We start from the raw sequence: 27,843 nt of genomic DNA, 5'->3' as shown, positions 1-27,843 counted from the left end.
TGACAGGAGGTGATGTCCATAAGGACCAGGTAAAACCCTATAGAACGAAAGTTAGTTACAGCCACAGCAGCTGGGGGGCAGTACCCTACAAGGGGAGGAAGCATGTGTAAGGATCAGGGAAACCCCTATAGAAACAAAGGCCTGGTGGAGGGCCTGGAACAGAAAAAGTTTTCAGCTTACAGTAGTTTCTCTGCACTTGCAGTTCCCCTCTTGTAAGCTTTTATTTGAAGGACGATTAACAACTCTCATATCCCAAATGTTCCTTCCCATTTACTAATCGTTCTTAAGTACCCATTTCAAAGCTGACCAGTTGAGGAGCCATTCCGGGTATGTCCCGATCACCCAGGTACATCCGGCACACCAGCTGGGAAATGAACTTCACGAAAATAGCCGCAACAGCCACCTGGTCAGAGCGTTGGACCCAAGACACCAGGCAGCGCGCAGATTCGTTAACATCTCACAACACGCCTAGTTGAACCCAGTTCATGTTTAGTAATTTAAATACACATGCAAAGAACAGCAGTGATCCAAGCAGATGAGAAGATCTGCAAGTTCTGTGAAGTTGTGTCAGAGATGGAGCTGTCGTTTCAGCAATGGAAGAGAAAGTTTTCCACCGACGGTCTGGTGCCAGGCACCAGGATGACGTTCTCGGAGAAGCCAGCTCCAGCACCAAGTTCTGAGCTTCCAGACCATTCAATTTTCAGAAGGAGGGCTGTCATTAGGATCAAAGAATGATTTCACACGCCTGAGCAGTTGAGTAATAGGAGGTTGAACTTCCTTGTATGTTATTATTGTTGTCACTTTAAATCCTAAAGCTGTTTCTTTAGTGTATACTTCCTTGCGGGTTGCTTGGTTTGCCTGAGGATCACTTTCATTCTCTAAGGAACAGGGAGGGTAAGGGGGGAGAAAAAAAAAAGAGCATAGCAATAAAAATGTTTTATCCCTTCATCGTGGCAAAACAGCAGCTGCATAGGCATTCGGTCTTCTTTTTGCTTTTTCTTAAACACTGAGAAACAGCGAAGATCTGGTGACTGCATTGTCAGAAAGTGATTTACTAGGGTAAGTTAGGTTGCTGCACTGGTACTGGACTAGTATCAGTACTACAGTAGCAGCAATAACAACTGGCTTCCAAGTTATCCACATTACAGCTAGCTCCATGTTACTACACCTCAATAAGCAGCAGGCTGCTGAGGAAGAGCAACAGGAACACGGAGAGCTGATAGACTAGGATATTTTCAGTTGGAAGGGACCTACAACGATCATCTAGTCCAACTACCTGAGCACTTCAGGGCTGACCAAATGTTAAAGTGTGTTATTAAGGGCATTGTCCAAATGCCTCTTAAACACTGACAGGCTTGGGGCATTGACCACCTCTCTAGGAAGCCTGTTCCAGTGTTCAACCACCCTCTTCGTTAAGAAATACTTCATCATGTTCAGTCTAAACTTCCCTGGATGCAGCTTTGAACCATTCCCACAGTGCAAATAAAAGCACCAAGTCGGAAAGGGTCTAGAGCCTGTTCTTGTCACCAGAGATAAAAGCACATGCTTTTCCCACCAACCCGGGATTTATCTCCCTTCCGGATGAACCTCCTCGGGATGCCAGGAGGCGCTGGGCGCCCACCCTACCAGCAGGAGCCCTCACACTCGGCGGCCCCACAGCTCCGAGAGCCCCGGCAGGCAGGCAGGCAGGCAGGCTGCCAGGGCAGTTCAGCGCTGGCAGCACCCGACGCTGCCGTCCTCGGCCGAGGGAAGAGCCAGAACCGGGGCTGGGAGGGGAGAACCCCACCGCCGCCGGCGCCTTTCCCGCGGGCTCCCGAGCCCCGCCCCCAGCCAAGCCCCGCCCCTCGGCCCACTCCCTCCGCCAAGCCCCGCCCCTCAGCCACGCGCCCCCTCAGCTCAGCCCCGCCCCCTCGGCCGCCTCAGGCCCCCGCCGCCGCCGCGCTCCGCCGAGGTGACCCCAGGCGGCGTCCCCGGACTCGCGGTCGCTCTAGCCCGTACCGGGCCCGTCGCCGCTCTCGGTGCCGCCGCTGTTGAAGTTGTAGTGGAGCATGGCCCCCAGCATGGTCCAGCCGCCCAACGAGTAGAGCAGCGCCGCCCGCGCGTTCCACACCGCCGCCCGCATCGTTGTTTCCCCCCCCCCCCACCCCCACCCCCTGCCCCGCCTTCCTCAGTAACACCCGCGCTCATTGGTCGGGCCCCGCCGCCAATCGGGCCGCACGCGGCGCGACGCCGGCGCGCGCACGCGCCCCGGGTTGCGGAGCGGGAAGGAAGCGGAAGATGGCGGCGGGGAGCCTGAGGCTGCTGCTGCCGCCGCCGCCATAACCGAAAAGCTGCGCTCCTGCTGGAAAACACAGCGGCTGGGGGCGGTGGGAGGATGGCGGCAGGATGAGGGGCAGAGCGGGTTGCGCGGCGGCGGCCGAGAACCCAGCTTGGGCGGGAGCTTCGCGACTGACGCGGCCGAGGGGGTGTGAGGTGATTCAGGCCAGCGTAGGGAGCCCACCGGGAAAACGGCTTAACTCGGGTGCAGAGCCCGAGTTAGCAACAGCTGCACCGCCGGCTTTCAAGCCTATGAATGCTGGGCTGAAGTGAGAGAAGGCAGGGCCTGACATGACCCTGAGGCAATGCTTCAGCATGCCACCGTCATGCTCAAAGCAGAGGTTGTACCTTTCACCCCATCCCTGTGTCTGTCAAAGCGTTCTCCACCATCTAATACTTCTTCTGCACTACCTTACCTTTAGGAGCTCCTCGAAATTATTTTCTAATAGCACGTACACACCCCAGTGTTACTTTTCCAACAGTGAAAAGGAGGTAGGCTGAGTCCATTGCACATACAGCTGAATTAGGGATAGCACTAAATAGCAATGCTCTTACCCGGTTTTATTTTTCATTAATACAGTCCCTGGTTGCTAAAAGACACCTTTTAAGAACACGCAACATTAAAAATTAAGCTAAAGACTGTTAAAATCTGTATTGGCTAAATCATCCTTTAGTTCTAATTACAATGTATGAAAAATGTAGAGTAAACAGAATATAGACAAAAAGGAATACAAATAAATTAATATCTAGAAGGGCCAAGTAAAAAACTCTCCCTGAATATTTATTTCATTTAATACTTAAAAACCTTAGTCTAAAAGAGAGAGAAGGAAATGTAAATAAATTGCTCCACTTCTGTCATCAACATGATCTATGTAACTCTTCTGCTGTTGCTTCTCGGTTTGATCAAAGTCATGATGCACTTGAAACTGCCAGCTTTTTTAGATGGTCCATGAATACCTGGAGACTAACATCATCTGTCAAGATTGGAGCTCCCGATTCCTGCAGAAAAATAAATAACAAGCCTAAAATAGTGGTGTTAACACCAGGGACTAACTGAAAGCAAACCAGATGTCAGCACTCTGAACTAATTGCCTGCTAAATCAATCACCTTTTTTCCTGCAAAGGACAGATCTAGTGGAAAGATGCTACTCTGGCAACAGTAGTGACACTATCCTCTAGTGCAATTGGAGCTACTGGAAAAAAGAAAGTCTCTTCTCTCTAAAGCATTAGGAATTTTGCTGCACAAGCTCTACACAAAGAAGGTGAAGAGGATATAAAAGTCCAGTATTCTCAGAAAATTAGATCTGTATCCATATGCTAGTTACATTTTCCAGAATACTGAATACACTGCAACCTAAGGGTTTTAAATCATATTTGTAGGGAAGGGTGAGGATAAATTTCTACATCAGGGCATCTGAAACTTGTAAGAACACATTCTGCATCAAATTAGCTGCTTCCTTCAAAAGCAGCCACCACAGAAAATTCTCCTGGTCTGCCTGTGCCCCACGTGTAGCTGGGATACAGGAAGGGAGATCAAAGAGGCAAAGCACTCCTTGTGGAGACCACTCATCTCCTGGCATCAAGCTGCTGAGGTACTGAGCTGTTGTGGCAGCGCCTCTATGTGGACAGCCATTCCTTGGATATATTGAAAAAAAGCCCCAGCGCCAGCTGGATTTTGCTGAAAATTTGGGGGGATTCAGTACAAGAACAGGAACACGAGTTTAGTCATCCAGGCTTGAAAACTGTATTCTGATCATCTTGTCATCTAGTGCTCCCCACCAGTACTGTTTATCTAACCAACAACCATGGACTGGAATAAGCAAGCTGAATAAAAATCTAACCTGCCTAAGCTTTAGAGACAAACCTAATAAATCAGTTGTGTCTTTTAAAATGCTACAATTACTGCAGTCTCAGCTGGCAATTCCATTATCGGATCCTTTGGTACATAGAAATAACCTTGTTTCGCACCGCAAAGCACGGTAAGATGTTCAAATCCAGTCACATATGCCTGCAAAAAGCTCTTGGGCAAGAAGTGGAGGACAAATGTAACCTGCTCCCAGTTTGTGACCATGTGATGAAACAGGATAGCTACAGCATAGACAAATACGTAATTGTACAGTTTACAGCATTCCCAAACGTGACCAGCTCTTCCATTGCTTACCTGTCCCCATGCATAGAGGTTATTGTGGGTCTGAGAAGGGTTCACTTTAGACAAGAGGAACCGGGCCTATTAAGACAAAACATTAGAGAAGTAGTTTTGCAAAACGACAGACCTGTCAGCCCCCTCAAGACTTCTTACCGCCTTTGATACATGACTAGTGATGTTCCTCTGCTTTTGCAAGCAAGGTACTAATTTAACTTAAATGGGTTTCAAGTCTAGAAACAGCCCTGCTCCACAGAAAACTTGTCTCCAAGGGGCATAGAGTGCTCTGCTACAGCAAGTGGCACTCACCTGGCAGAGCAGCCCTGGTTCCATGCGACACAGACATGCCCCCATCTGCCTTTCAAAAAGAGGTCAGTGGAGGACCAGCATAACATGGTCACATCAAAAATTAGTACCAAATCTTTGGTTTGGAGCATGAATTCCTGCCTCTTCACTGCTACAAATAAGCCAGGCACAGACAAGCACAGCACAACTGCAGTTCCAGAAGAGCAAAAATAGGAACTATTTTATATCCTCATTCGGCATTAGAGAATAAAGGAACAGATGGTCAATCATTCAGCATAACTTGCTGTCCTAGCAAGCTAAGTGTCCTAGCACTCCCTGTCTTGGTTAAGTTTAGATACATAGCCAAATCATTTCTTTCCCACCTCTTTGGGGGATAGAAAGATATTTAAGCTGGCTTTTTCTTTTTTTTCCATCCTCAGATTTCAGAAGCATATCCAGCAAGTGACTGGCTTATTAAGACAAAGTTATAGTAAAAGCTCATGAGAAAATAGCAGGCTCTTTACTTTGAAGAGCTAAATTACCACTGTATTTAACTTACAGAACCATCCTTTTAGTAAAGCAGCAAGACAGCTATTTGCTCTATTCAACAACAGAAAGAGTTCCTCAATAAACCTCCTTACCTGACTGCCCCCGTGTTCCGTGTGGATGTAACGCGGCATTGGGAATCTAGTCTGCAAGATTTCCTGGGCGTCATCCAGTGGGGCTTGCAGTAGGTGCTTGAAGTTTTCATATTCAGGCATGTCTTGGTAACCAGCTTTCTGCCACTGTGCAATAGTCTATTGAAGGGACAGGGAGAAAATTAAAAAATAGTAGAGATGTTGGCAAGCCTTCCCTTTTTAACCCACACATCTTAAGGCAGCAGAACATTACACGTACTTCTGCTTATGGAACACAGGGCAAACGCACATTTTCACTACTCTGGCAATAACATTATTTAGTTTCTGTTCCTGAATTTAAGAACAGGCATTCAACACAAAAGCTAGCAGCAGTTTGTGCAGTGCAAGAGCAATTCATTGAAAGGGATCTTCAAGCCTTTATGTTTCAGCCTGCACCAACACAGAAACACAAAGCATTTATAAATCACTGATGTTTTGAATCTGACTTGGTCTTACATGAAGCAGCCATTGCCTTACAGTATTTTCAAGGTACCTAACCACATGTACCTAACAGTTGCTGTGTACACATGCAGATCACACGCTTAGTTCTTCCTGTGACTAAGTTCTACCCAGTTGCTGGGTGTCTTGCTCTGCAACAGTAGGTAGAAACTGTTCAAGGTAGCTCTGGAAGATTTATTGTCATTGTTGAATCAAGCGTTCAACTCCTGTCTGCGTCAGTCGGGTATCCCTGCTCAATTCTCAAAGGGGACAAATCCTATATAGAGCGAGGTTGGGAGCCAGTAATGGAGCTGCTGCAAACTATTGTGCCAAACTTCGAGCATTCTAGTAGCAGTCATTAAATGAAATAGCTTAGTTCAAAAACAAAGGTAAGAGTTAAAATGCCTCCCAAAAAGTTTTCAGTAATAGGAATGTTTGACCATAAACCAAGATGGGTTTAAATAAACTACTGCAATCTGATGCCATGTTTAGGTAGAAGAAACTGGATGAAAGCCACTACCCAAGCAGGGCTATAAAGGATATCAGAGATTAAAAAAAAAACATCAAAGAACAGGGAGATTTCCAGAGAAAGAAGTGGAAAGCCAGTTTCCTCTTCATCCCTTACCCCACAACTACTTTAGGATGTGAGACATTTCTACTCCCTTACAAAACCTGACAGGACTGAAATACAGATCTATAGGTCTGCATACTGAAGAAGCACTGGAAAGCCACAGCTTTGGACACTGGTATAAATCTGCATGTTTAGAAAGGGCCAGTACCTAAGCACTTACCTCAGTCACCATCGAAGGAATACAAGAACAGCTGTCAAAAACATCCAGTATTTAAAAGCAAAGACTGGAAAAATTTCTAACTGATTTCTTTAAGAGCAGCACTATTTAAGTGCCAAAACCCAGCAACCAAGTACATCACTTATCTGAAAACCAGACTGCAGCTCCCTGCCCTGCTTAGTTTCAAGTTTCTCTGGCCTTTTCCAGGAATGGTAAGGGACCACCTTCATTACCAAGCTAACATGACAGCTGTTACTCAGTGCAGAACATACTTAGCGGCTCCAGTAGGACTTTTTTGTTAACTCAGACAGTGGGGAAATTGTATTAAAACTGGCAGCATGTATGCAATGTCATTACGCTAGTGTGGGCTTTGCAAGCAGCTTATTTTCTACTAACAATGATGCTGTCTGCATGCATGGCAGGAGGGAGGGAGTGCAAACAGAGAAAGAGAATGTATTTCACCGTACCTCACCAAGGTAGATAACTATCTGGAAGAAAGTATCCATCAGTAGGATTCTGTCAGGTAGAATGCTGCTGCTGTCCAAAAGCACTGGCTGGAGAAAATAAAGATGAAAAGTCAGGCACCACTAAGTCTTCAGAACCGTGTTAACCTTCATGGCTGGCCAAATAGCTTGCTCAGCCCTGCCCGTACAGATTCAACTCCACCAACAGCTGCTCAGTCCATGTGAACGCCCTGCAGAGCCCAGTCAGCCTCCTGCAGCATCACTGAATGGAGCAGCGTGTTATCAGCGACTGTATGAAGCACGGGATACGAGAAAGCAATTTCTATGGCTATCCAAGTTTAATTTGAAATGATCTTGAACAAGAGTATCTCAAGAATAATAAGAAATAACACGTGAACTCTGGCAAATGCTGCCAAGAAGGTTTCCAAGTGTTACTCCAGCAACTCCTGCGTTTCTTTCCTGCCAGACAGACTCATTTCATGGAAGCTGTCAGTATAAGGGAATCCGTGTCTGTCCACTGAATACTTGCACATAGTTAAACACTGCTACATAAACAAATGAAAACAAGCAGCTGGTGGGAGATTATGATCTGGAAGGGCTGAGGCTTGCCGACTTACACAGTGGAGACAGCAGCCTCTGGCAGAGAAGCAAAAGTGATACTCACAGCAACAAGATTCACTGGATGGCGGGGGCCAGGGGCTATGGCTCAGCAGGGGTGGGGAGGTTGTTTTGGGGGCGTTTTTTTGGTGGTTTGGGGTTTTTTTAATTGAAGCTGTATGCTTACTGAAAACACAATTCATATTTTACATTGCCCCATCTCATCCTTTAATAATTACCCTGATTAAAAAAATATACATGGGGCCTTTTTGCTGAAATAGTGTTACTCTGACTGAATACGCATTATTTTGGATCAATCCACCTCTTCCTGTTAAACAGGGACTCACCTCAGGAGGTCCATGGAAAGAATAAGCATAAAGGATGGGCTGGATCATAATGAGAGACTGGGTCAAATCTTGCCTAGCAAAGTGGTGGCGGTAATAAGAAGATTCATCTGGACTGTTATTGAAGACCTGCAGGAATGGGGAGCGTCGCAGATGGAACATGAACTGCACCAGAAAGATGAGTGAGAAGAGAAATGTCAGCAAGTCTACCCTTTATTAACTCCTCAGAGTTCTTGCCTTATCAGTCATTCGCAGCACTGAACTACAGGACCAGCCCACCAAATCACGAAAGCATCTGTTCCTCCCCTCTTGAATCTAATAAATGGTACAAGATGCTTTATCAGGACTCTCACTCATCCTTGCACACTTTTCCCCCGGCTGTGGGAAGTGAAGTTCTTACCTGGGGATACAAAGAAAATGATTCTGACAATCTGAAGGAGTTGGGATCATCTTTGTTGTATTGTCCAAATTTCTGACACTGTTGGAAGCAAAATGGATACTTTGGTTATCTCTCTCTCTTTTTTCTTTTTTTTTTTCTTTTTTTAGAATTAACACCTTTTTTTTTTTTTTTTTTTTTTTTTTTGGAAGGGTGTTCTTTTGGTTGTTTTTAAACAGAGCAACCAAGGCATGAACTTGACAATAACAAGTAATATAAAATTTACAGGCTATTTTTAAGTCAGTGGTTTCTGTATCTTACTGAAATGAGAATGATGATTTGATCTACTTATCTATTTTTATATATATATACATATATATATATAATCTAGATTTGAAATTATCTAAGAATGAAATAGTGCTTCTAGTACAACCCAAATTTTTCCATTAAATCAGGGATACTAAGTTATACCTAAGCTGCTTTGTACACTATGAAACACTTCTGCCGCAATTCTCCTTCCTTCTAGAGCAGCAGCAGACTGGCATTTCACCAACTGCTTCACTGAAAATAAGAAGTATCAATGGTTTTAGCAATTTAACTATAAATGACTCCACAATCATTTCACCACGCAGCATGCCCGTGTGTGTTCTGGTGCTCAAATCTTTATTTGATACTGGCCCTGTTTTTTCAGTGTCTGATGTGCCATATCTGTTAGTATCAACTCCACATGGGTGTTTGGACAAAGCCAGAAGCAATTTAGGCAATTGAGGCTTGTGAAATTCAAAGCAAGAGACAGTATGAAGTTGCGGAAGTGATTACTACCCTGAACTTGGCACTGATGAACTTGGCACATCTGAATGCTGTGTACATTTTGGGCTCCCCAGTGCAAGACAGACATGGATATACTGGAGTGAGTTTAGCAGAGGCCACCAAGCTGGTCAGAGGCTGGAGCACCTCATGTACAGAGGCTGAAGAAGCTCTTTTTGTTCAGCCTGGTGAAGAGTGGGATCAGGGAGTCATATCGCTGTCTACAGCTACCTAATGGGTAGCTGGAGAAATGGAAATTCTGATGGGGGAGAGAGGAAAAAAAAAAAATTCACAGCGACTGTGATCAAACATGGGAACAGACTGTCAAGAGAAACAAGAGAAACTCCATCTTTGGAGATCTTCAAAACACAAGTGAACAAGACCTGAAGCAACCTGCTCTAACTTCAAAGCTGGCCCTACTTTGAGCAGGGGAGTTGAACCAGAGACCTCCAGAGGTCCCCTCCCACCTGCATTATTCTGTGTTTCACTATCACTTCTTTAATCTCAGGTTTAACCTTCTCAGCATAATGGGATGTTTACCTACCCCATCACAAGTTTGCTGATCATACTGGCTTCTGAGCTATCACATGCTACAACTATGTGACCATGATCAGAGCACATATGAAGCAAGTCAATCTGGAAAAAGAATGCTCTTTCCATTTCCAGAGACCGTTTTTATTAAAATCAAGAGTGCACCCAACTGCAGTCTATTGGTCTTACCAGTCTGATCAGCTGTCTGTCCAGCCATCGCAGAACATCAGGTCCCTCCTCCGATTCAGCTCTGTACACTCCCAGTCGTGCCATCAGCACAGCAGCTGCTTCCTGGTCAAACGCAGCTTCTATATGCTGGAGCTGACTCTGTGCATCTGCCCAACTATAGGGATAATAAAGGGTTAGTGCTACGTGCATTCACCTTCAGCAAAATCCAAACCAGATTCATCCTCCCTGTGCCAAATACTCTGCAGCCAATGCATGCAACAAAAAGCTAGAAAAATTCCAGCAGACTGCGGCTTAAGTTTCTGCCATTCTGCCAAAGAACTGACATGAAATACTCACTTTCTGGCTATGGTGGTGACACGAATGCGTTTCTGTGTACTGGAGTGTTGATACTGAGTGACAAACTGCACTGCCCCTCTGCCTCCCTGAGGTATTGGTGCGTTGTGCTGCAAATGAAACAAAGTAAGCCTTCAAAACAGGCTGGCTTTTCCATTGCTCTGTACACTACAGAGAACTCCAGGGCATCATCTGAGCAATCACAGAATAAGTACAAGCTAGAGATGGACCAGAGAAGAGAGACACGTCTGTTAGTGTTGTGTTTTCCAGCAGCCCTCAGAGTCAAGTGGGGCTGGACCCATCTAATACTGGGGATGACGCTTCCTCAGCTTGTCCCTTAAAGGATGGCAGCAACTTATCATCTCTACAGCAATGAATGTAAGAACAGTGTTACGAGGTCTGAGCAAAAGTTCTGCGACTCCACCATCCTATTCCCTACAGTAACAAGCCCACACAGCAGAGAAGACAGAGACACACACATGTGGAATACAATTCCTTTGGGGTAGCTTTCCGAGCTTCTAGCTGCCACACACTCAGAAACTTCCCCAGCCAAAAGTTACTTCTCAACCATCAAGTTATTACAGCTTGGAGGACCAATTCTCCAAGAATTTGAAGCTATTTATATTTTTATTCTCCACAGCACCTACTGGCAAAAAGACAATTTCTTCTTTGTTAAAAAAATACAATAGAAAGACGACAAGGAAACAATGCAGGTTTCATACGGAACAAAAATGTTAGGCAATTTATGCATGTGAAAACAACCCCTGAGGCTATTTCTTTGGCACAAAACACTTGGTTGCTTTGCAACCATCTGTCTGCAACACAGGGGATGTCACTGCATTTTCTGGCCTTGTTACAAACAGATAATTCGGCATGTAAAAAGGATGACAAAAAAAAAAGAGAAGCCAGGACTTACCTGATTTACCACTTCAAAGTAAATGGCCAGAGTTGTGCTGGGATCCAGACTACAAATTTTCCATTGAGATGTTCCTCCAATTCCAAGCTCCTGCACAGAATTGAAAAGAAAGTAGCATTTTTGTCTCTAGCAGCAGATAAGGCAAGCTTATGTTACATTCTCATCAGAGGTACAAGTTAAGGCAGGCCTTCTAGATTTCTTATCTTTTGGGTGTGAATAAAGTTACTGAAGGCCATACAGTTAAAAGAAAGCCTTATGGGGCAAGAATGCAGTCTAGGGAAGACTCTCTTTTCCTAGGGATGTTTCCAAATTGTTCTTCTCCTTGAAAACTCTGACATTCTAGCTGAGCTGTAGGTCTAGTCAGAAACTTTGCTCTGTTTATTTACTTCTTTATTAAAGATTTTTCCATGTCAGAAACTTACGTTTTCAGAGACACACGGCCCTTTAGCATTCAGGGATATGCATGGTCCAATAGCTCCTGCAATTTTCAGCTCCCTAGAGGTCTAGAACAAGGTAAAAAAAGTTGTTTGTTCGGTTTTTTTTTTTTTTAAATCAAGTCAGTCAAATAGAATACACAGAGACTAAATCAGTTGCTCAGCTTTAATCAGATGATGCACACACATGGCTGTCAGGGAAAGCATCTCTGAGTATTCTCCTAGATCACCTACTGCTACAATTAGCAGAGTAAAAGAATCTACATAGTCGTGTTTTAATAATGAAGACATATTTATAGTGACCACAAGAGAGTATGAAATGTTCCTTGCTGAGTGAGGAGAGGCCAAGCTCAGCTGCTTTTTTTAAAAACAAACAAACAAAACACACACACAAACTTAATAAGCTTCCAAACAAAAATCCTCCACTGACTCCAGTACGGTGCTTCCCCCAAAACAGGCACTATGGCTGACCTCAAACATGTAGAATTTTCTACACTCCAGATACTTAAATCAACTTTTGAATGAACAGCATTTGTATTTGCCAGTTAATGTAATCCAATAAAACTAATCTCTCACCTTCACATCCAAACTTGCACCAAAAGCCATCCGAAATTCCCCATTGAAGCCTTTGTTAAATACGCGCTGGAAGGTCTGCTTGAAGAGAGAAGTGTTGAAGGAGTCCCCCATCACCATGTGTCCTCTGGGAAAGAAAAAACAACACACAAGGGAACTGAAGCAACTGGGAACTAGAAGTAAAGCACAAAGGATACATCCCTCCAACTCTCACGCATGCAAACACATGCAGAAACTGTTTTAAAGCATGCCTTTGCATAGGTAGAATTTACATCAGGGAACACAGATTCATGGATGCCTCCTCCAAAGCCAGACAAGTTAATGCTCCATCTTTGCCAGCTTGCTTTCTCAACTATATTTCTTGCCATCCCTTTAGCTGCCTTAAAAATGCTCATGTTCCACCAGTTAGAAGTATCTCAACGCAGTGAAGAGCTTTGCTTAGCCTCTTCTGAGCAGGGCTGAAACCACCCACACTACAGACAGGATAGCTGCACCACTGCAGCATGAAGATGGGTGCATGGGTCTGTGCTGTGCCTCCCCAAAGTGCCTTGGTAAACCCAGGCCTGATCAGATGGAGCTGAGTAACGCAACCAAAGGGTCAAACAATCTCTCTTCTGCTTACTGAGCGTTATGTGATTATTTACAAATACCTTGCATTTGCTCAAACCACCCTTTGACTCCCGAGACACAGCAGATTTTAAATGGCCAGTAAGACATGCTGAGTCCCCAAAAGGCCCGGTTTGGTACACAGCCTTCCTCACAGAGACCATAACGTTTTCAGCAGTATAGAACACAGACATTTACCCCTTAGAGATGTCACTTAAAACTAGATCCAGGGAAGCCAAGAGTCCCTGGAGAAAGCACAAGTGAGCTGTTAAGCAGAGAAAATCTGGCCCACACGAGGAAAGCTTCTACCCACCACACCTGACAGTCTGCTCTTCTGATGGCACTTCAGTCATGCACAAGACACAAAGCACGGCATCTCTATCCCATAAATTCTGGAAAGGATACTTGCTATCTCCCAAGGAGGCAGAAGGCATTTGCAAAAGACATATTGCACCATGCTTTAGAATACCTTTCTCAAAGCAGGACATCGAGTTTTCTACCAGCAGTGCTAATTCACATGCTGTTTTGAGACTTCAGAAATGTGGACTGGGATCAGGTGAGGTTTGCCATATAATTCCTGGCAAATTCAAACCACAGTTTAGAATAGAATGATAAAAATCTCACCCTTTTGCCCTGACAGCAAACTTAGCCGCTTCCTGAACTGTTCTCCCCCTCCAAAAGAAAAATACAGGCGCCAATTTTGTGCTCTCCTGCTATGAACATACCCGGTAAGGTTTGCACAACACTTCATCTCTAGCAGTCCAGTCTGATCCAGGGCACAGGCATAGATGTCGATGCAATGCCCGTTGGCTGCAGTGCGATTAGCCAGAGTCTCGTAGTGCTGGGGAAAACATACGTGGTGTTTAGGATGCCACAATGGGCAATTTTTCTACTGCTCTCCAGCTGAGGTCAACATGTGAAACACAAGGTACAAATGAAGCAATTACCAGTGTTGCGGTAACTAAACAGTTTTTTGCTCTTACTGCTCTGCTGGAGCACGCTTCTCCCTCCTAGGACGTTTGCACTTGGATGAACTTGAGTTGCATGTCACAAATACAGCGAGTGCATGAATTGCACGGGATCTTTGCCTGTGGAAACCCAAAGGTTTCCAGGTGATAGTTAAGAGAACAGCTGTCATACTGCTTTCTCTAAGTTGACAGGAACATTTCATGTCTGACCTTTTTACTATTCTAACTGTTGTTTCATGCATCAAGAAGACAAAGGAGGCTTTCTGGAAGTGACCAATTCTTGGAAGACGGGTTTTCTCCTCCCCAGGAGGAGATACAATGATGCTGACGAACAAACTCTCCCCCCACTATCAGGTAAGAAACAATACCGAAATACTTCTTTCTCTGAGAAGGTACAAGACCATGCTGGAGAAGTCACTAGGAGGAAGTTTTTTTTACCTTTCCCTTGACCATTCTCACAATTTAACGTACACAAAAGGCTCAGGCACTTCAAGGACAATGATGCAAATATCTGGACATACTATTCCCACATCGAGAGAATGGAATATGTTTCTTCCCTGGGGAAGGACATTGGGCAGCTGTCAACATAGCAGTGTATGTAGGTTTGTGTTATATCCTTTCCCCCCATTTAGTGTTCTGATACAATATTCAGTTTTTGTTTTTAAACACACCCAGCAGGCACTAGCACCTACTTTTGTGGCCTTCTTCATGAACCTTGCATTGTCCTTCTCTATGTCGTGCCAAGAACGGATGGGTGTTTTCAGTTCATCTCCTACCACCATGCCTGGTCCTTGTGTTGGTGGCCCACCTGTAAACAGCATTATTCTGGCCCCTGTGTTTGGAAATGTGCCCTAAAATAAAAACAAAGACTTATATCAGAGTGGGGAGGGGAAAGAGACTGATTAAATGGCAACAATGCTTTCTTTAGAGAAGCATCTGCATGTGTTTCTGCAATGTCATTAGGGATCTGTCACTGCTAAGGGTTGCCTTGATAAACAGCGATGCATTTCCTGACAGTCACAGCACCCTCAAGTTTAGACTCAAGCTACATCAAGCTTCATGTCTTCATAACAGGAAGCAGGCAGTTTCTGTTCTTTTTACTTACATCTTAGATGACCCTCAGATAAACCCAGTGCATCGTATCACGTCCACATGGTGATACACATAGAGACCTTTAAACACCTGCATATTTTACCACTTAGATATAAACTCCCAGCCTACTCTACACCAGCTGGTGCTAATACGTGTCAAATGTCAGTAGAGAGAAATTGCACCTCTGCAGCCCAACGTAACTGGGCCACAGACCAAGCTGGACTGACACCTGCATACGTCTCAGCAAAGACAGTCAGGTACTTACTCTGACCAGCTCATCTCAAACAAAACCACTAAGAGTACCTCCAGTAAGCCAACAGCAATCGAAAGAGCCACTCCAGTGGAACGTAAAGGCCTCTTTCCCTGGGTCACTGGCCATGGGTCCCTTTGCAGTTCTCCAAGCAGATCTGTTAAATTCATGTCAATCTTATGTACTGGCTGCAGAAACCTGCAAAAATTAAAATAAAATGTTTTCCTGCTTATAAGTTCAGAGAAAAAAGAAAGTGCCTCTTTGTTCCTGGCACGTATAAATTGCACCAAGATAGTTATCAGAAGCAAAAAGTCATGTGGCATGTTCCCTTCTTACATCCAAACCTTCCAAGATAACAGGCCTGTGCAAAATAAAAATTTTGATCAAAGCAAGACATCAGGAAGTGACAAGAAGGTGAAGTCACATACAGCACAGGAAAGAACTATAATGGTGATTTAGTCTAGCAAAACACACAAGAGCTGCCACTGAAAAAGAGGAGCTGAGAAAGAGAAAACTGTATCCAACAGAGGCAAATACAGCTTTAGTGTTCAGGGGTCACTGCTTGCCTGTCAATCATTTTTTGGACTTGCTGGGTCAGGGGGTAGGAGGTGGTATGTAGGATTGCTATGCAATGCATGGACCAGGCCCCCCATTGGCTGGTCAATCAAAAAGACAGGCCCTTGCTCCAAACTGCTCCTGAGAAATATGCTTTCCAAAACCAGCTATGTTTTTCAAGTAGAAATCTAGCTTGACTGGCAATCATGGTCTCGCAACTGCAAACCCAAGATACTGTAGAAGTCGAATACCTTGCCTGCAGCTCTAGTAAATCCCATCCATATGTATCACTTGATGTAGGGAAATAACTGTGACAAGACAATACCATTTAAATCTTACAAAGACCCCTCTTGGGAAACCCAGGTTTAGAAGTGTGACCCCAAAGGGGCATAAAACATCTGCCCTGCTCTTCTGCTGTGCTGGTGCAGCTTACCTGCTTGAAATAACAGGTTGCTCTGGAGTCTGAAGAGGTCTTCCCTGTTGAATGGGGACAGCTGGCCTTGAAAGCCCAAGCATATCCTAGAAAATAGTAAAGAGGAGGCACAGGAGATGTATTATTCAAACACTAAACATATTTGCTGTCAAGCAGTACACCCTGAGGCCTGCAATACTGTAGCCTTAAATACATTAAAATCTGTGAAATTTAATTAATTTTCATACTCCCATTAGGAACGGATCAATGCCATTATGTGAGACACACAAACTCTATCTTGGACAAGCTTCCAAGGAATTTACAAAGGCAAAAAGATAGGACAGATATTGGGAGGGAAACAGGCTAACAGTCAAGAGCACTGAAGCCTCCTTCCTCCCCGAAAGCCCAGCACTTGAAAGACCAGCAGTGGTGTCAACAGAGCTAACAGGAACAAGCCACTGCCTAAGAGATGGGAGAACATACCTGTATTTGCTTAGCTGTCAGGTCTTTTGTGCCCCTAAACACGTAGCTCTTGGAAATCCCTTCACAGCTCAGCTCGTGAACCTGGACCATTCTGCCAAAAGTGATAAGCCCCACCAGAGCATCGGCAGGCAGCAGACTTAGGGACATCTGGAGGGACTCCTTCAGTGCCTGCAAGTCCTCCTCTTCCAAGCACGTGTCAACAACATACAAGAAGATCAATGGCGTCTGCGGACCCCGCTAATGTAGAAAGAGATGGGTTTACTAGGTGTGTGCATATGCCAGATGACACTTTAAATGCCTTCAGGAATAAAATGAGCCCTATCTTAAGCACCTTGCAGAAATGTTATTTATTTGCATTAACTTAAGGAAATCTAATACATACATAATCTGTCACAAACAAGATAATTCTGGTGGTTTCAAACTTTCCTATGATTCATTTACCTGCACTATATATTCAATTGTTGAAAACTGAGGCATAAGCTCTGCTGGTTGGTTGACTTCAGATATGCCTGCATATGCTGGAGGGAACTGAAAAAGAGAACAAAAAATTAGGACAAGGAAGTTACAGGACAGAAATGTAGGGCCCTCCTCTGCAGTACAGAGGCTGCCCTGCTCATGACGTGTTTATTCAACTCTGTTTACTGCCACTGCACCAACCTGATTAATTCATGACAAGAGACCCATACTGCTGTTTTCCTAAGCACAGACAACAAGTGGCCAGCAGGATGGACAGCTGCTCAACCCAAAGTAAAAGGTAGGACTAAATCAGTGACTATGTATTAGCTGAAATTCATTTAGCCACGTGACAGTTTCTGATGGCAAAAGTCTACTCAAATCTAATTAATTTCATACTTGGCAAGAACAGTAAACGTCAAGTGCAAAAAATACACTGGAAACACATGGGACAAAATAGCATTTTTATCTCCTTCCTATGCCCTGCATGCTGATAAAATCACTGGCAAAACTGAACTGAAAATAGACAAGACGTCAGGTAAAAGAGACCCATTAACAAGTACTCTGGCCTGCGTTCAGCAAGAGAAAAAGGCCAAGGGAAGGAATCTAGAAAAGTGGAATTTATGCTTAACATCCTTCACCAGGGGAGGCCATGAGGGGAGGCCACCAATAAAATGTTCACTGAAAAGATAGAAGGGCTGATGCTCTTTCCAATTTACCTGATTTCTCTGAAAACAGAAGTTACAAGCCCAGAGCTTGGCCCGATAGTCAACTTGGCTGCAAGGGAAAGATGAGATGTCAGTATAACTATATTTTACAGTGCAGCTTCACAATTATCTATGCTGGTTCACAGCACTAAGGAAAAACCAGAACATCAGACACTCCAACTTGAACGACAAGAGTTTTAAGGATTCAGACTCTTGTTCTATTGCCAGAAAGTCCCTTAGCTTATCCAGTCCTGCCACTTCCAGGCTTGTCAGCGTGACAGACCACTGACAGCTCTCCAGAGCTAAGCCTTTCGCAGACAAAGACTTGAGTCTAATCATTCTTTCACTACCCTTGGGCTTATCTCAGTCATCTTATTGTTTGTACAGCTGTAGCACACAAGTACTCCAGCCACAGAGCAGCAGGAGCCATTCACCCAGATGCTGCACAAACACTGAATAAATAGGCGGTTCCCTGCCCCAAAGAGTTTACTCTCCTCAGCCCATTACAACACACTGTTACTGCTGGTGCAGTAAAGCCTAGCCATATTCTTACTTCATGGGCCTGATCTCATTTTACTTTCTCTTCCTGGCCTTTCCTGCTCTTTCTCAGCCCAACACTATGCTCTGAGTATGTATGATCATCACATGATTCTGGGGCCAAGATTATTCCTCTTAAATTCTCAGCAGAACTTCAAAGAAAACCTTGATGCTCATGCTGGAACTGACCTACAAGCAGCTGGATGTGTAAGAAGCTGGAAACCAAGTGAACATCACAGCCCAGAGGACAATATCGGTATAATCAGCATCTTTGTTTAAGTTTCATCATTCATCACCAAATTCTCTGGGGTGGTAAGAGGATTGGCCATTTCCATAGCATCTCTGCCTTAATAGCCTCCCCAAAGGCATTCATCTCGCCTCGGGTTCTGACAGCTCTAGTAACAGGCTGGCATTCAGTATATCTTATTAGGCACACATGGATTTTAACAAACCCACTACCTCTAAATGAAAGAGGCTGCCAGACACAGGGCAAAGAAAAAGGGGAACAAGGAAGTAGTGAAGTTCGGATAAAAACTAGGTACCATCCAGCCTCTCTTAACATCCCCAACCAAGAAATTCGTACCAGAGTGGGCTGAGCACTGCTTTGCAGGTCGGCCTGCTACAAAGCACTGGTTCATACTGCACAGGCGGCAGGTCAAGACGCTCCTTCAGTGGGGTCAGAAGACAGGCCAGGGGGACAACCATCCTTGTGGCCTCCAGCCTGCTGGAAGGCCACACGTTCCAGCTGAAACGGACTCCATCACGCTCCTCGTTTTGCTGGATGAACTCCAGGTACGTCGCCATGGGACTGCAGCTCTGAAAGGATGTAAGCAACACACGTTCAGGCAGTGGTCGCCTGTTTGGACAACGGTCCTGCAAAGAAGGTCAGCAGATCAACTACATATAGGCACGAGACATTGCTGGACAAAGCCAATACATTACAAGGAGTTAATCCCATTATCAAATGAGCCATGTGACTACATTAATCTCTTCTGTCCAGTGCTCTCATCAACATTCCAGACAATTAAAACACCACCAAATCCCATGAAGAAACAAGGAAATCTGACACTCAAAGCCAGAATGCAAGTTGTTTTTTTTCTTGTGATCCACATTTAACTTTCCAATACCCACTCAGCCTCATGCTGGCCTCAAGGCAATCCTGCCTAACTCAGGTCAGGAAAGTAAAACAGGTCAGACTTGCACACATCCTGAAGCCTTCAGCTAAAACCTTGGGGGGAAAAAAGAACGCCAAGTCTGAGACCAAGACACTCATCAGAAATGTCACCCGGCTGCCAGCCTGACCTGCTTACAGCTGGAAAGGAGCACATGACAAAAGGGTCAGAAAAGGTCTTTGGTGATTTTAGACACCCTCTGTGCGTGGCACCATGTCCCACTCCCAGTAAGGGAGGAATTGAGAGTCCAGCAGACTTCAGAAAAGACATGCTATTCAAGGAGAGATATCCCCAACACACCAGAGAAGTCACTCTCTGTATTGCCTTACTAAACTCTGAAGAGTAAGATGCCAGCAAGAGCTCCCAGGTCATCGTTATCTTTGATGTCTCTGAGAAAGGGAAGGACAAGCCTACTGAAAAACTCACTCATCGAATCCAGCCCACATACAACACACAGCACTGGCAGCAACTCAGAGCCAAGAGCAGCAGCACCACAACCCGCTCCAGATGAGGAAACTCAGAGGTTCACCTGCGGCTGCAGATGCTCCAGGACTACCTTACTCCTGGTCCTCACTGCAGGCAGGAGATTCAGGAGGGCCATAGGCATGAGAAATCAGAAGCATCACCTCGCCCAGAGGAGGAGAAGTTTTGATGTAACATTTTCCTACAGACCTCCAAACTCATCGACGTTTTCTTTGTCCTTGCTATTAAGGATGTAAATCAAGCTCACAGGGAATTGCCCTGTATTTCAACCCCCACCTCTGGATGGGCAAATGGAAGGGTTCAGCAACACATCCCCACCACAAATGGGTCTGTCAGGGTAAAAGTCAAAGCTGAGCCTCCCTATAAAAGATCCCGCACATCAGAACACCAAGACAAACGCCTGACATCTCAGGTACACAGCGCAACTACAACGTAAATTTACTCCATGTTCCTCCAGCTGCAGCTCAGCACCACTGCCCTGCCCCAGGCTGAGCCCCGATTGCCCAGCTGGGTTTTGCCTGGGCTGTGGCCCTGCTTTGGGGTCAGGATGGCAGGAGGGGAGGTGCCCCCACCCACATGAGGGTTGTGTAGGGCCAGGTGCCTGCCCAATATGCCAGCCCCCCACCAGTGCAGGGCCCTCTGGCCCCAGACCCACGGTGACCTCCAGGGCCCGTCCCAGCAGTGGGGAGGTCCCAAATCCCCTGTCCAGGAGAGGACGGACCCTTCCAAAGCCACAGCAGATGAGTGGTAGTAGTCTTCCAGTCTCCGTACGGGATCTGCTATAGGGCACACTGCTGACCCCCACTCCTTTCAGCAAAGCTGTAGGCGATGCTGCTGCTTCCTAGCAGTGCTATAGGGAATGCCACAGATCACCCAGCTGCTGTGCTCGGCACAGCTATAGGGGACACCATACAGATCCCTAGCCCTTCACCAGGAAGCGTACAGAGGACACCAGAGATCCCTAGAGAAACCATAGGAGCCACCTCTGACCCCTACACCACGGACCCCCTACACTGCTACAGGCAGCACTGCTGACCCTCAGCACAGCCCCAGGGAACACAGCAGACCCCAGCCCTGCCCTGGGGGACCCTGCCAGGCCCCAGCACCCTCAGCACAGACCCGGGGGTCACTGCCGATCCCCGGCCAAGGAAAAGCTCACGGCTGAGCCCCCGTGCTGCTCTATAGGACACCATTGACCCCCCAGACCCTCCTGTAGGAGCCAACACTGACCCTCCCCAGCACTCTCCGTAACGGACACCGCAGACCCCCCCCAGCCACTCCCACGGGGAAGAAAACAGACACCCCCCCACCCCCCCCCCAGACCTTCCTCATCGGGGACACAACAGAACTCCCACAAACCCCACTCACAGTGGACACCACTGGCTCCCCTCCCCACCCCAGACCCCGCTAGAGGGGACACCACTGACCCCCAGCCCTCCCTCACAGGGGACGCCACTGACACCCCTCCAGCCCCCCCCCCCCCCCGGTGGATACCACTGGCCTCCTAGTCCGCCCCCCAGCCTCCCCTCACGGGGGACACCACCACCAGCAGTCCCCAAGACGACCACAGGGGACGGGAACCCCCGTGGACCCCCCCACACACACAGCACTCACCTGCCAGCGCCGCTCCCCGCCGCCGCCGCCGCTCTCTCCCGGCAGTCCCCGCGCTCCCGGCAAGGCCAGCTCAGCGGTACGGGCTGCCCGCTTTCAAAATGGCGGCACCAGCACGCCCCGCCCTCCCCCGCCGACATCTTGGCTAAGGGCACCCTTCGCGCCGTTCTGATGGAGGGGAAGCGGCGTGACCTTAACAAACATGGCGAGGCGGCGGCGTCAGGGAAGCCATCTTGACTAAGGGCGCTAGGGGCAGCGTTGGAATGGAGACGAACGGCGTGCCCCTACTAAATATGGGGGTCAGCACTTTGCTCAGGGTGCATGGCAGCTCCGGGGTGTGCCGTCGTGTTCAGGAGGGAGGGTTGTCTTTGTAAGAGTAGAAACTCCTGGGAAACAGACACTTCACAAAAATAAACTGCAAGCCCCAAGCAGCCTCATCTTTGCCTCAGTTTTCTGGCCCCCCTTCTTCCCCAGCCATGTTGGCTCTGGGAAGCACGCCAGGCCAAGCTGTCAGGCTGCCCCGGCTGTGCGACGAGGTAGGGCCGGATAGCTGGGGCAGCCGAGCCGGGGGAGCGGGAATGGCTGAAAACTGGAAACGGAAAAGAAAAAGACTGACACGCAACATTTGCCTGGTTTGGCTTGCCCTGAGGACACGCACCCTCCCACCATTCACGTCCCTGGTTGCCGCTGTTTGCTTTCAAATAGGCCTGACCCACCTAAATTGGATTTTCCTCCCTTGCTGTTGCCAGAAAAGAAGCAGGAGTCTGCTTGACCCTCACAGCTGGCTTGAGACCACAGTGGTTCATCACTCCGTGAGGAAACCTGTACCCCAGCCCACTGGGAAAACCCCAGTCCCCAGACCCTCTGGTGAGGAGAGATCCAGAAATGGCCACAATATCCAGAAATGCAGCATGTTGCCTGTGGATGTGTGGTAGAGGTTTGACCAAGTCTGACCTGCCCCAGAAACTCATCTGTGCCTTGAAACTAGGCAAATATGTTCCCTCTTTCATTGCTTCCTTCTCTTGTTGCTTCCCACAGTCTCTTCTGAAGCCAAAGAGGCAAAGCCTGTTCTAGTGAGACCTATGACAGGAATCCTACACTGCGGCTTCGTGTACGCAAATCCTTCTCTGAATGCTGCAAACTTTCACACATACTTCTAGGGGCAAAGGCGTTGTAGTGAAACATCTCGACCCGCTTCTAATAGTTTGGGTGCTTGCCTTAAATTCATGCAGTGGTCAGCCTATAAATATTCCCTAGGCTTCTGTGTAAGCATCGCTCCATCCTTGCCTAAAGGAAATTAATGCCCTGTGAACAAGTTTACTTACCCATGCCCTGTCAAGCTTTCAGTTTTTTCTGTTTTCTCTCTTTTAAATGCAATAGAAGTCTATGTTTTGAATATTTGGTATTTTCTTAAAGTCATTGATTAGAAGAAAGCCTAAAGTTTGTTCTGAAGTTGCTTGGTAACACTCAGCTTAAAACAACAGGAGCAACGTATTTGAAATGCTGCACAGCAGCGTGGTCCTCTATGCAGGTTTGATCACCAGGCTCACATTTTTCTCACATATGTCAGAACTCACCCAGTTATCATGTTGGTGTCTGCCTACACCTCCGATATGGCAGATGAAAAAAACCAAGAAAGCCAGTGGTATGGAGATCTACTGATACAGGTGGCATTGCCTCCCTCCAGTTAACTAGCACAAGAAACATAAAAGCTGGCCAAACCATGAGGCTTAGATTACTTGTAGAGGCTCTCTGTTGTGAGCAGCTGCAGGGTGATGTTCTTTCTTTCTACTCTATATGGGACACATCTTAAACTTTTCTTAGCTATATGAAGGTTTTGGTAAGACCATGCATAGGAAATGGGGCCAACTTTGACATATAACAAGCAATTAGGAATATAAATATGTTTTAAATGTTACTGTACAGTCTACGATGGAATGCTTGGCTATTAAAAAAAAAGGGGAGGGGGGTAATATCTCCTCAGCCTTCAAGCACCTGTAAAAATCTGTAACTGCTCCCAGTTTGCAGTCTGTGCTAAGAGTTTGTTTACACTAGAAATAGCAAGAAGTTAAGCCACTGAGGAGAGAAGGGCAACATTTTCAACTCTGTGCCCCTGAAGATGCTTCAACAGATCCTGGCAGTGGAAGATGATCCAATGAAACTGCCACTGGGCTACTGTAGTTTGGATCTATCGGCACTCCTTCCCTTCCCTGGAAAGGACAGAAGGAATTGGCTGATAGATATAGAGCAGAACTGCAAAAGTACACAGATGGGGCCATTGTCAGAAAACTGAATTCCACAGGGAGATTGGCATTATCCAGGGAACGCTTGAGGAAACTGCTTTAACCAAGAGCCATTCCTTCCTTCTTCCGAGGGCAGGAAAGGTATATTTTCTACTGGAGCATCTAACAGTGGAGAGCAATGTTCCAGGTCCAAAGTAAAGCAAAATGAGACGCTGTCTGAGCTGAACATTAAAACTGCCTTCCCAGCTTCTTGACATAAGGCAAGTTGTGTGTTCTGCAGGTGTTAAATTTGCTCATGTAAAATCTGAACATAAGCAGAAAGATCACAAATTCAGTGGGAACAAAAAAGAAGAATGCTACCTATGCTTATATGCTAAAGTATATAAAATTCAAATTACTTTAGTACTATTGTTAACATCCTCAGACCCAGGAGTTGCTCTCCAAGCAATATCAGTAAGAGGCAAAGCAAATCTGCTCCTCTGGAGTTGCTAGTTTATCCTTCATTTTACATCTTCCTCACATCGCCATGTCTCAAAAGAAAAGCACAGCGCCTTACTGGGACCCAGGGCTTCAATGCCATGCTGTACCCACCCTACTAGTATTAGGTTAAATAAAACATTAAACAACTATTGTGAGATTGCAAGAGGCGCAAGAGGCGCAAAATCCTAAAGCCCTATGTTTCTATACCAAAGAACTGAAATAAGAGCTTTCCCATTCTGTTTTCCTGGAAAAATCACAAGCTTGCTCAAAAAGCGAGAGAGGAGGGGAAAAAAAAAACCAAAACAAAACAGGTTACCTACATAAGCCCCAACTTGTTTCGTGTTTAACAACTGGAAGAGGGGAATGCTTTGAGCTCAGCTTCCACTCCTCCCTGCTCCCCTCAGGATCTCTTGAAGAGTGCGGAAGTGCAAGAATTAACTTTCTCAGGGAGGAAGTGAGCATTTTCAACAAGAATTTGGACACCATCCATGGAGCTTCTCACAGGACCTTTTTGTCCCCTCCAGACTGCAGGCTAAGCTGGGCTCAGCACAGCTGAGGGCCTGACCACCCATTTCTTACAGATGAAGTGATAGAAAGTCCCAGCCACGTAAAGCAAGAGGTGAAGGTGGTCTGTGTGTGGTGGAGGACAGCCCTGTTTAAGATGTCTATACTCTGTTTCAAAGCATGAAGTGTTTGGCAGCGATAGGAGACCCAGCTGCCTCCAGTCGCTGTTGTTTCTTCCCCAAAACTGCTCTGCACATGGAGGCAGAGCAGGGTTTAAGAGCTTTCTTTTTCCTTTCCTGAGCCCTGGGGTAGCCATACCAGGACAAGACAGAAGATGGCACTCGAGCAGCACCAGATGAACCACCATCACGCTTCACACCTCCTACAGGGGCCAGTGCTATAATCAGAGTAAATAAAAACAAAAAAAACCCCAAAGCAGAAAAACCGAACAGCCACTCGGCCACGGCATAAATGTTTTCACTATCAAAGCTTCAAGTTTGCCATTAATGTTAATGTTTTAAACTTTGGACTGTAAAGGCTAGACACGTTAAACAGTACCTTCTAGCTGTACTCTCCCTCAGTTCACAATACAGCCTGCTACTGCAGTTAATGTTTCTCTTGGAAATAAAAAGCAATCTCGCGCTTGATTCCATGTGAAAATGGCATTTAGGTGTGACCACACTCCAACTTGCCATCGGACAGTCATCACCACTAGTGAGGAAACCGCTCAGAACAGCCTGCTAGGTTCACAAAACCAGGGATGAGATTTCTGACCCGGCAGGTACCTCCTGGTCCTGCAGCAGCTGGCCTGCGACCTGCTGCATGAGGATTGCATAAAGAAATGAGCAGATCAGGCTTCTAAGTGCTCATCCATGTTTTGAGGGTTAACTTTAGCTCTCAGCTTTCTACACATAAGTGTTTTCATATTCAGTACTGGAGCTAATATTGTAGCTTCCTCAAAACATTACATTTCATACCAGTTTGTAAAAGGGACAGCTTTGGCAGGTTGAAGAGAAGACTGAAGAAACTCAGGAGGGGAAAAAAAATACTATTAATGTCACCTTTTAGCACTTACTCCCTTTTTAGAAAAGAATTACAGACTAATAAAGTAGCCAGGTTCATGAAGAACCAGAGTGACAGATCATTTCTCTAATTCATTTAGAAATAGATCACACAGATTTGTGTTTTACAGACAGGAAAGTGAAATTGCTCTACTTTTCTCTATAGGCATGGGTTTTTTCCATATTTGAGAAGCACAAGCTGCAACACTAAGAAGCTTCAGAGACCACAAAGGTCATCTAAACCAGATAAACCCAATACAAATGAGCCAGAATTTAAAGAGCTTAATAAACCAGCCTTCTAATTCCTAAAGCTGTTCACTGAAGACAAGCTCGCTCTCCTTTTTCTTATTGCCAATGAATCTGGTTATACTGCATAAAGCAACATACCTGCATGATAAAGACATGTTGTTTCCCTGAAAGCTATCTTCTAGCTGCAGTAGAGCACAAACACTGTGTTATCTCTGCAGCAGCAGGATTCAGGACCCCATTGTGTTAAGTCCTCTTTGAATGCAGGAGGACAAAGGCAATGCCAGCCCCACACTTCAATGAAATTACCTTTGACGACATAACGGATGTCTGAAGCTGAGGTTAAGGCTCCCTCCAGTGAAGTGAGCAGCGTTTTCCCCAGGCTTCAGTGGTTAAAGGGGGCAGAGAAAGAACAAACATCTGATCATTTCACTCCCACATCTCTTTTGTAAGAGCTCTTCTGCCTCTGTAGAGATATGCATCCCTGTCACCTTGAGACAACGCTGCAACAAAAGAAAGAGCCGGCTGTGGGTGCTCACGCTAGCTAATACAATCAAACTCCTACCGTGGACACGACAGCATATCAGTACTCGTTGTTTGCTCCAGTCAGAGACAGCATGCCTAGCTGCTCCCCAACAAGGAGCCTTTGCCTCCGTATCTATACCCTCCCTGTATGGGACAGGAGCCATATTTTTTTTATTCTTTGTACAGCACTTACCACCATTAGCCTTCTGTCCATGACCCACAAGACAAGTAGGAAAAGGGGAATTGAGCAAGATTTGAACATTTCGTACGTGATCCAGACTGCTGTATTGAAATAGCTGATGTAAAGTCTTCTACCCTTATTAGGTAAACTGTCTCCCCAAATGACACTGTGTTGGCCTACTGTTTACTACTCATGGTCAGATTACCTGGTGGCTGATAAGTTAGCTGTAGAGGTACTTGACCATTGCCCTCCCAACAGTGTCCAGGAAGGTTTTTCAGAGGTGCAATCTTGAAAATAACTAGATGCAACAGGTCCAGTGTTGTGCTTGACCCGCTAATTGTTTTCCAGTGCTGGGAGGCTGTCATGAAGATACTGGCTAGTTGTGTAGAGATCCAGCCTGGACACAGCACGATAAGCCACAGGTAGGAAGTTGTACCAGGACCAGACTGTCTCTGCACAGTTCATGTGTCTATACTGCTCTGCCTGCTAGTATGTCTAGCTTTGCCAGCTGTCTGTTAACTCTGGATGATGGAAATGCTGGCTGTACCATATATGCACAATATTTTTATTAAAAAAGGAGCTGAATTTTTTTTTCCCCTAGAGGTTGTTTGATTATAGGTTAAGGAAGAGGTGCAGTAACTAACTAGTCGATACAAAGATCTGTTTACTTCCCAAGTGGGATTTGAACCCACATTTTCCAAAGGCAGTATCGCCCCTCTAAGACTGCCAGATGGACAGCAATAGCCAGAGGAAACTAGACACAGCTCTCTCAGGAGGTCCATGGCCTGGCATACACTGGGCATGAGGCTGATGACAACACCACAATCTATACATTATTGCAAATTCATCAGTCCAGAGTCACACAGAGAAGAAGCCAGAGAGGTCACACTTATGAGAAACACAAATTGGCTCCACATCACAGGAAAAGAAGATTGAGCTTTCTGATGATGTGCCAGTACCATGCCTTTCTCAGATCACAAATCAAGGCCAGAGGCCATATTTATGTACAAGCAACTGTCACTGGCATCTTTCTCAACCCTGAGGGTATTCAGATAATCTATAA

General features: G+C 46.0%; 2 protein-coding genes across 4 annotated transcripts; both read right to left on the bottom strand.

Annotated features, from left to right (window-relative positions):
• Window positions 1-185: 185 nt before the first annotated feature.
• SMIM26 (small integral membrane protein 26) lies at window positions 186-2,163 on the bottom strand. The gene is made up of 2 exons (XM_075042000.1): window positions 1,999-2,163; window positions 186-878 (listed from the first exon to the last, which is right to left on the bottom strand). Exons 1-2 carry the CDS (start codon window positions 2,120-2,122, stop codon window positions 694-696), a joined length of 309 nt encoding a protein of 102 aa, XP_074898101.1. The 5' UTR covers window positions 2,123-2,163; the 3' UTR covers window positions 186-693.
• Window positions 2,164-2,835: 672 nt separating this feature from the next.
• SEC23B (SEC23 homolog B, COPII coat complex component) lies at window positions 2,836-26,548 on the bottom strand. Of its 3 annotated transcripts, none has more exons than XM_075042414.1 (20): window positions 26,384-26,548; window positions 18,858-19,090; window positions 17,750-17,807; window positions 17,019-17,105; window positions 16,578-16,814; window positions 16,116-16,201; window positions 15,181-15,325; window positions 14,478-14,636; window positions 13,543-13,658; window positions 12,215-12,338; window positions 11,627-11,707; window positions 11,205-11,294; window positions 10,292-10,398; window positions 9,956-10,109; window positions 8,453-8,530; window positions 8,056-8,217; window positions 7,115-7,201; window positions 5,386-5,541; window positions 4,478-4,543; window positions 2,836-3,315 (listed from the first exon to the last, which is right to left on the bottom strand). In XM_075042414.1, the coding sequence occupies exons 1-20, from the start codon at window positions 26,393-26,395 to the stop codon at window positions 3,226-3,228; spliced, it is 2,328 nt and encodes a 775-aa protein (XP_074898515.1). In that variant the 5' UTR covers window positions 26,396-26,548; the 3' UTR covers window positions 2,836-3,225. The 3 variants fall into 3 exon arrangements, with proteins under 3 accessions (XP_074898515.1, XP_074898517.1, XP_074898516.1); XM_075042416.1 differs by lacking the exon at window positions 26,384-26,548 and adding an exon at window positions 21,544-22,297 and having other exon boundaries at window positions 18,858-19,147; XM_075042415.1 differs by lacking the exon at window positions 26,384-26,548 and adding an exon at window positions 21,544-22,295.
• Window positions 26,549-27,843: the final 1,295 nt, after the last annotated feature.

The sequence above is a fragment of the Buteo buteo genome, chromosome 12 (assembly GCF_964188355.1).
Source record: "Buteo buteo chromosome 12, bButBut1.hap1.1, whole genome shotgun sequence".
Lineage (NCBI taxonomy): Eukaryota > Metazoa > Chordata > Aves > Accipitriformes > Accipitridae > Buteo > Buteo buteo.
The sequence above is the reverse complement of the archived record's forward strand: the minus strand, read 5'-3'. Positions and strand labels throughout refer to the sequence as shown.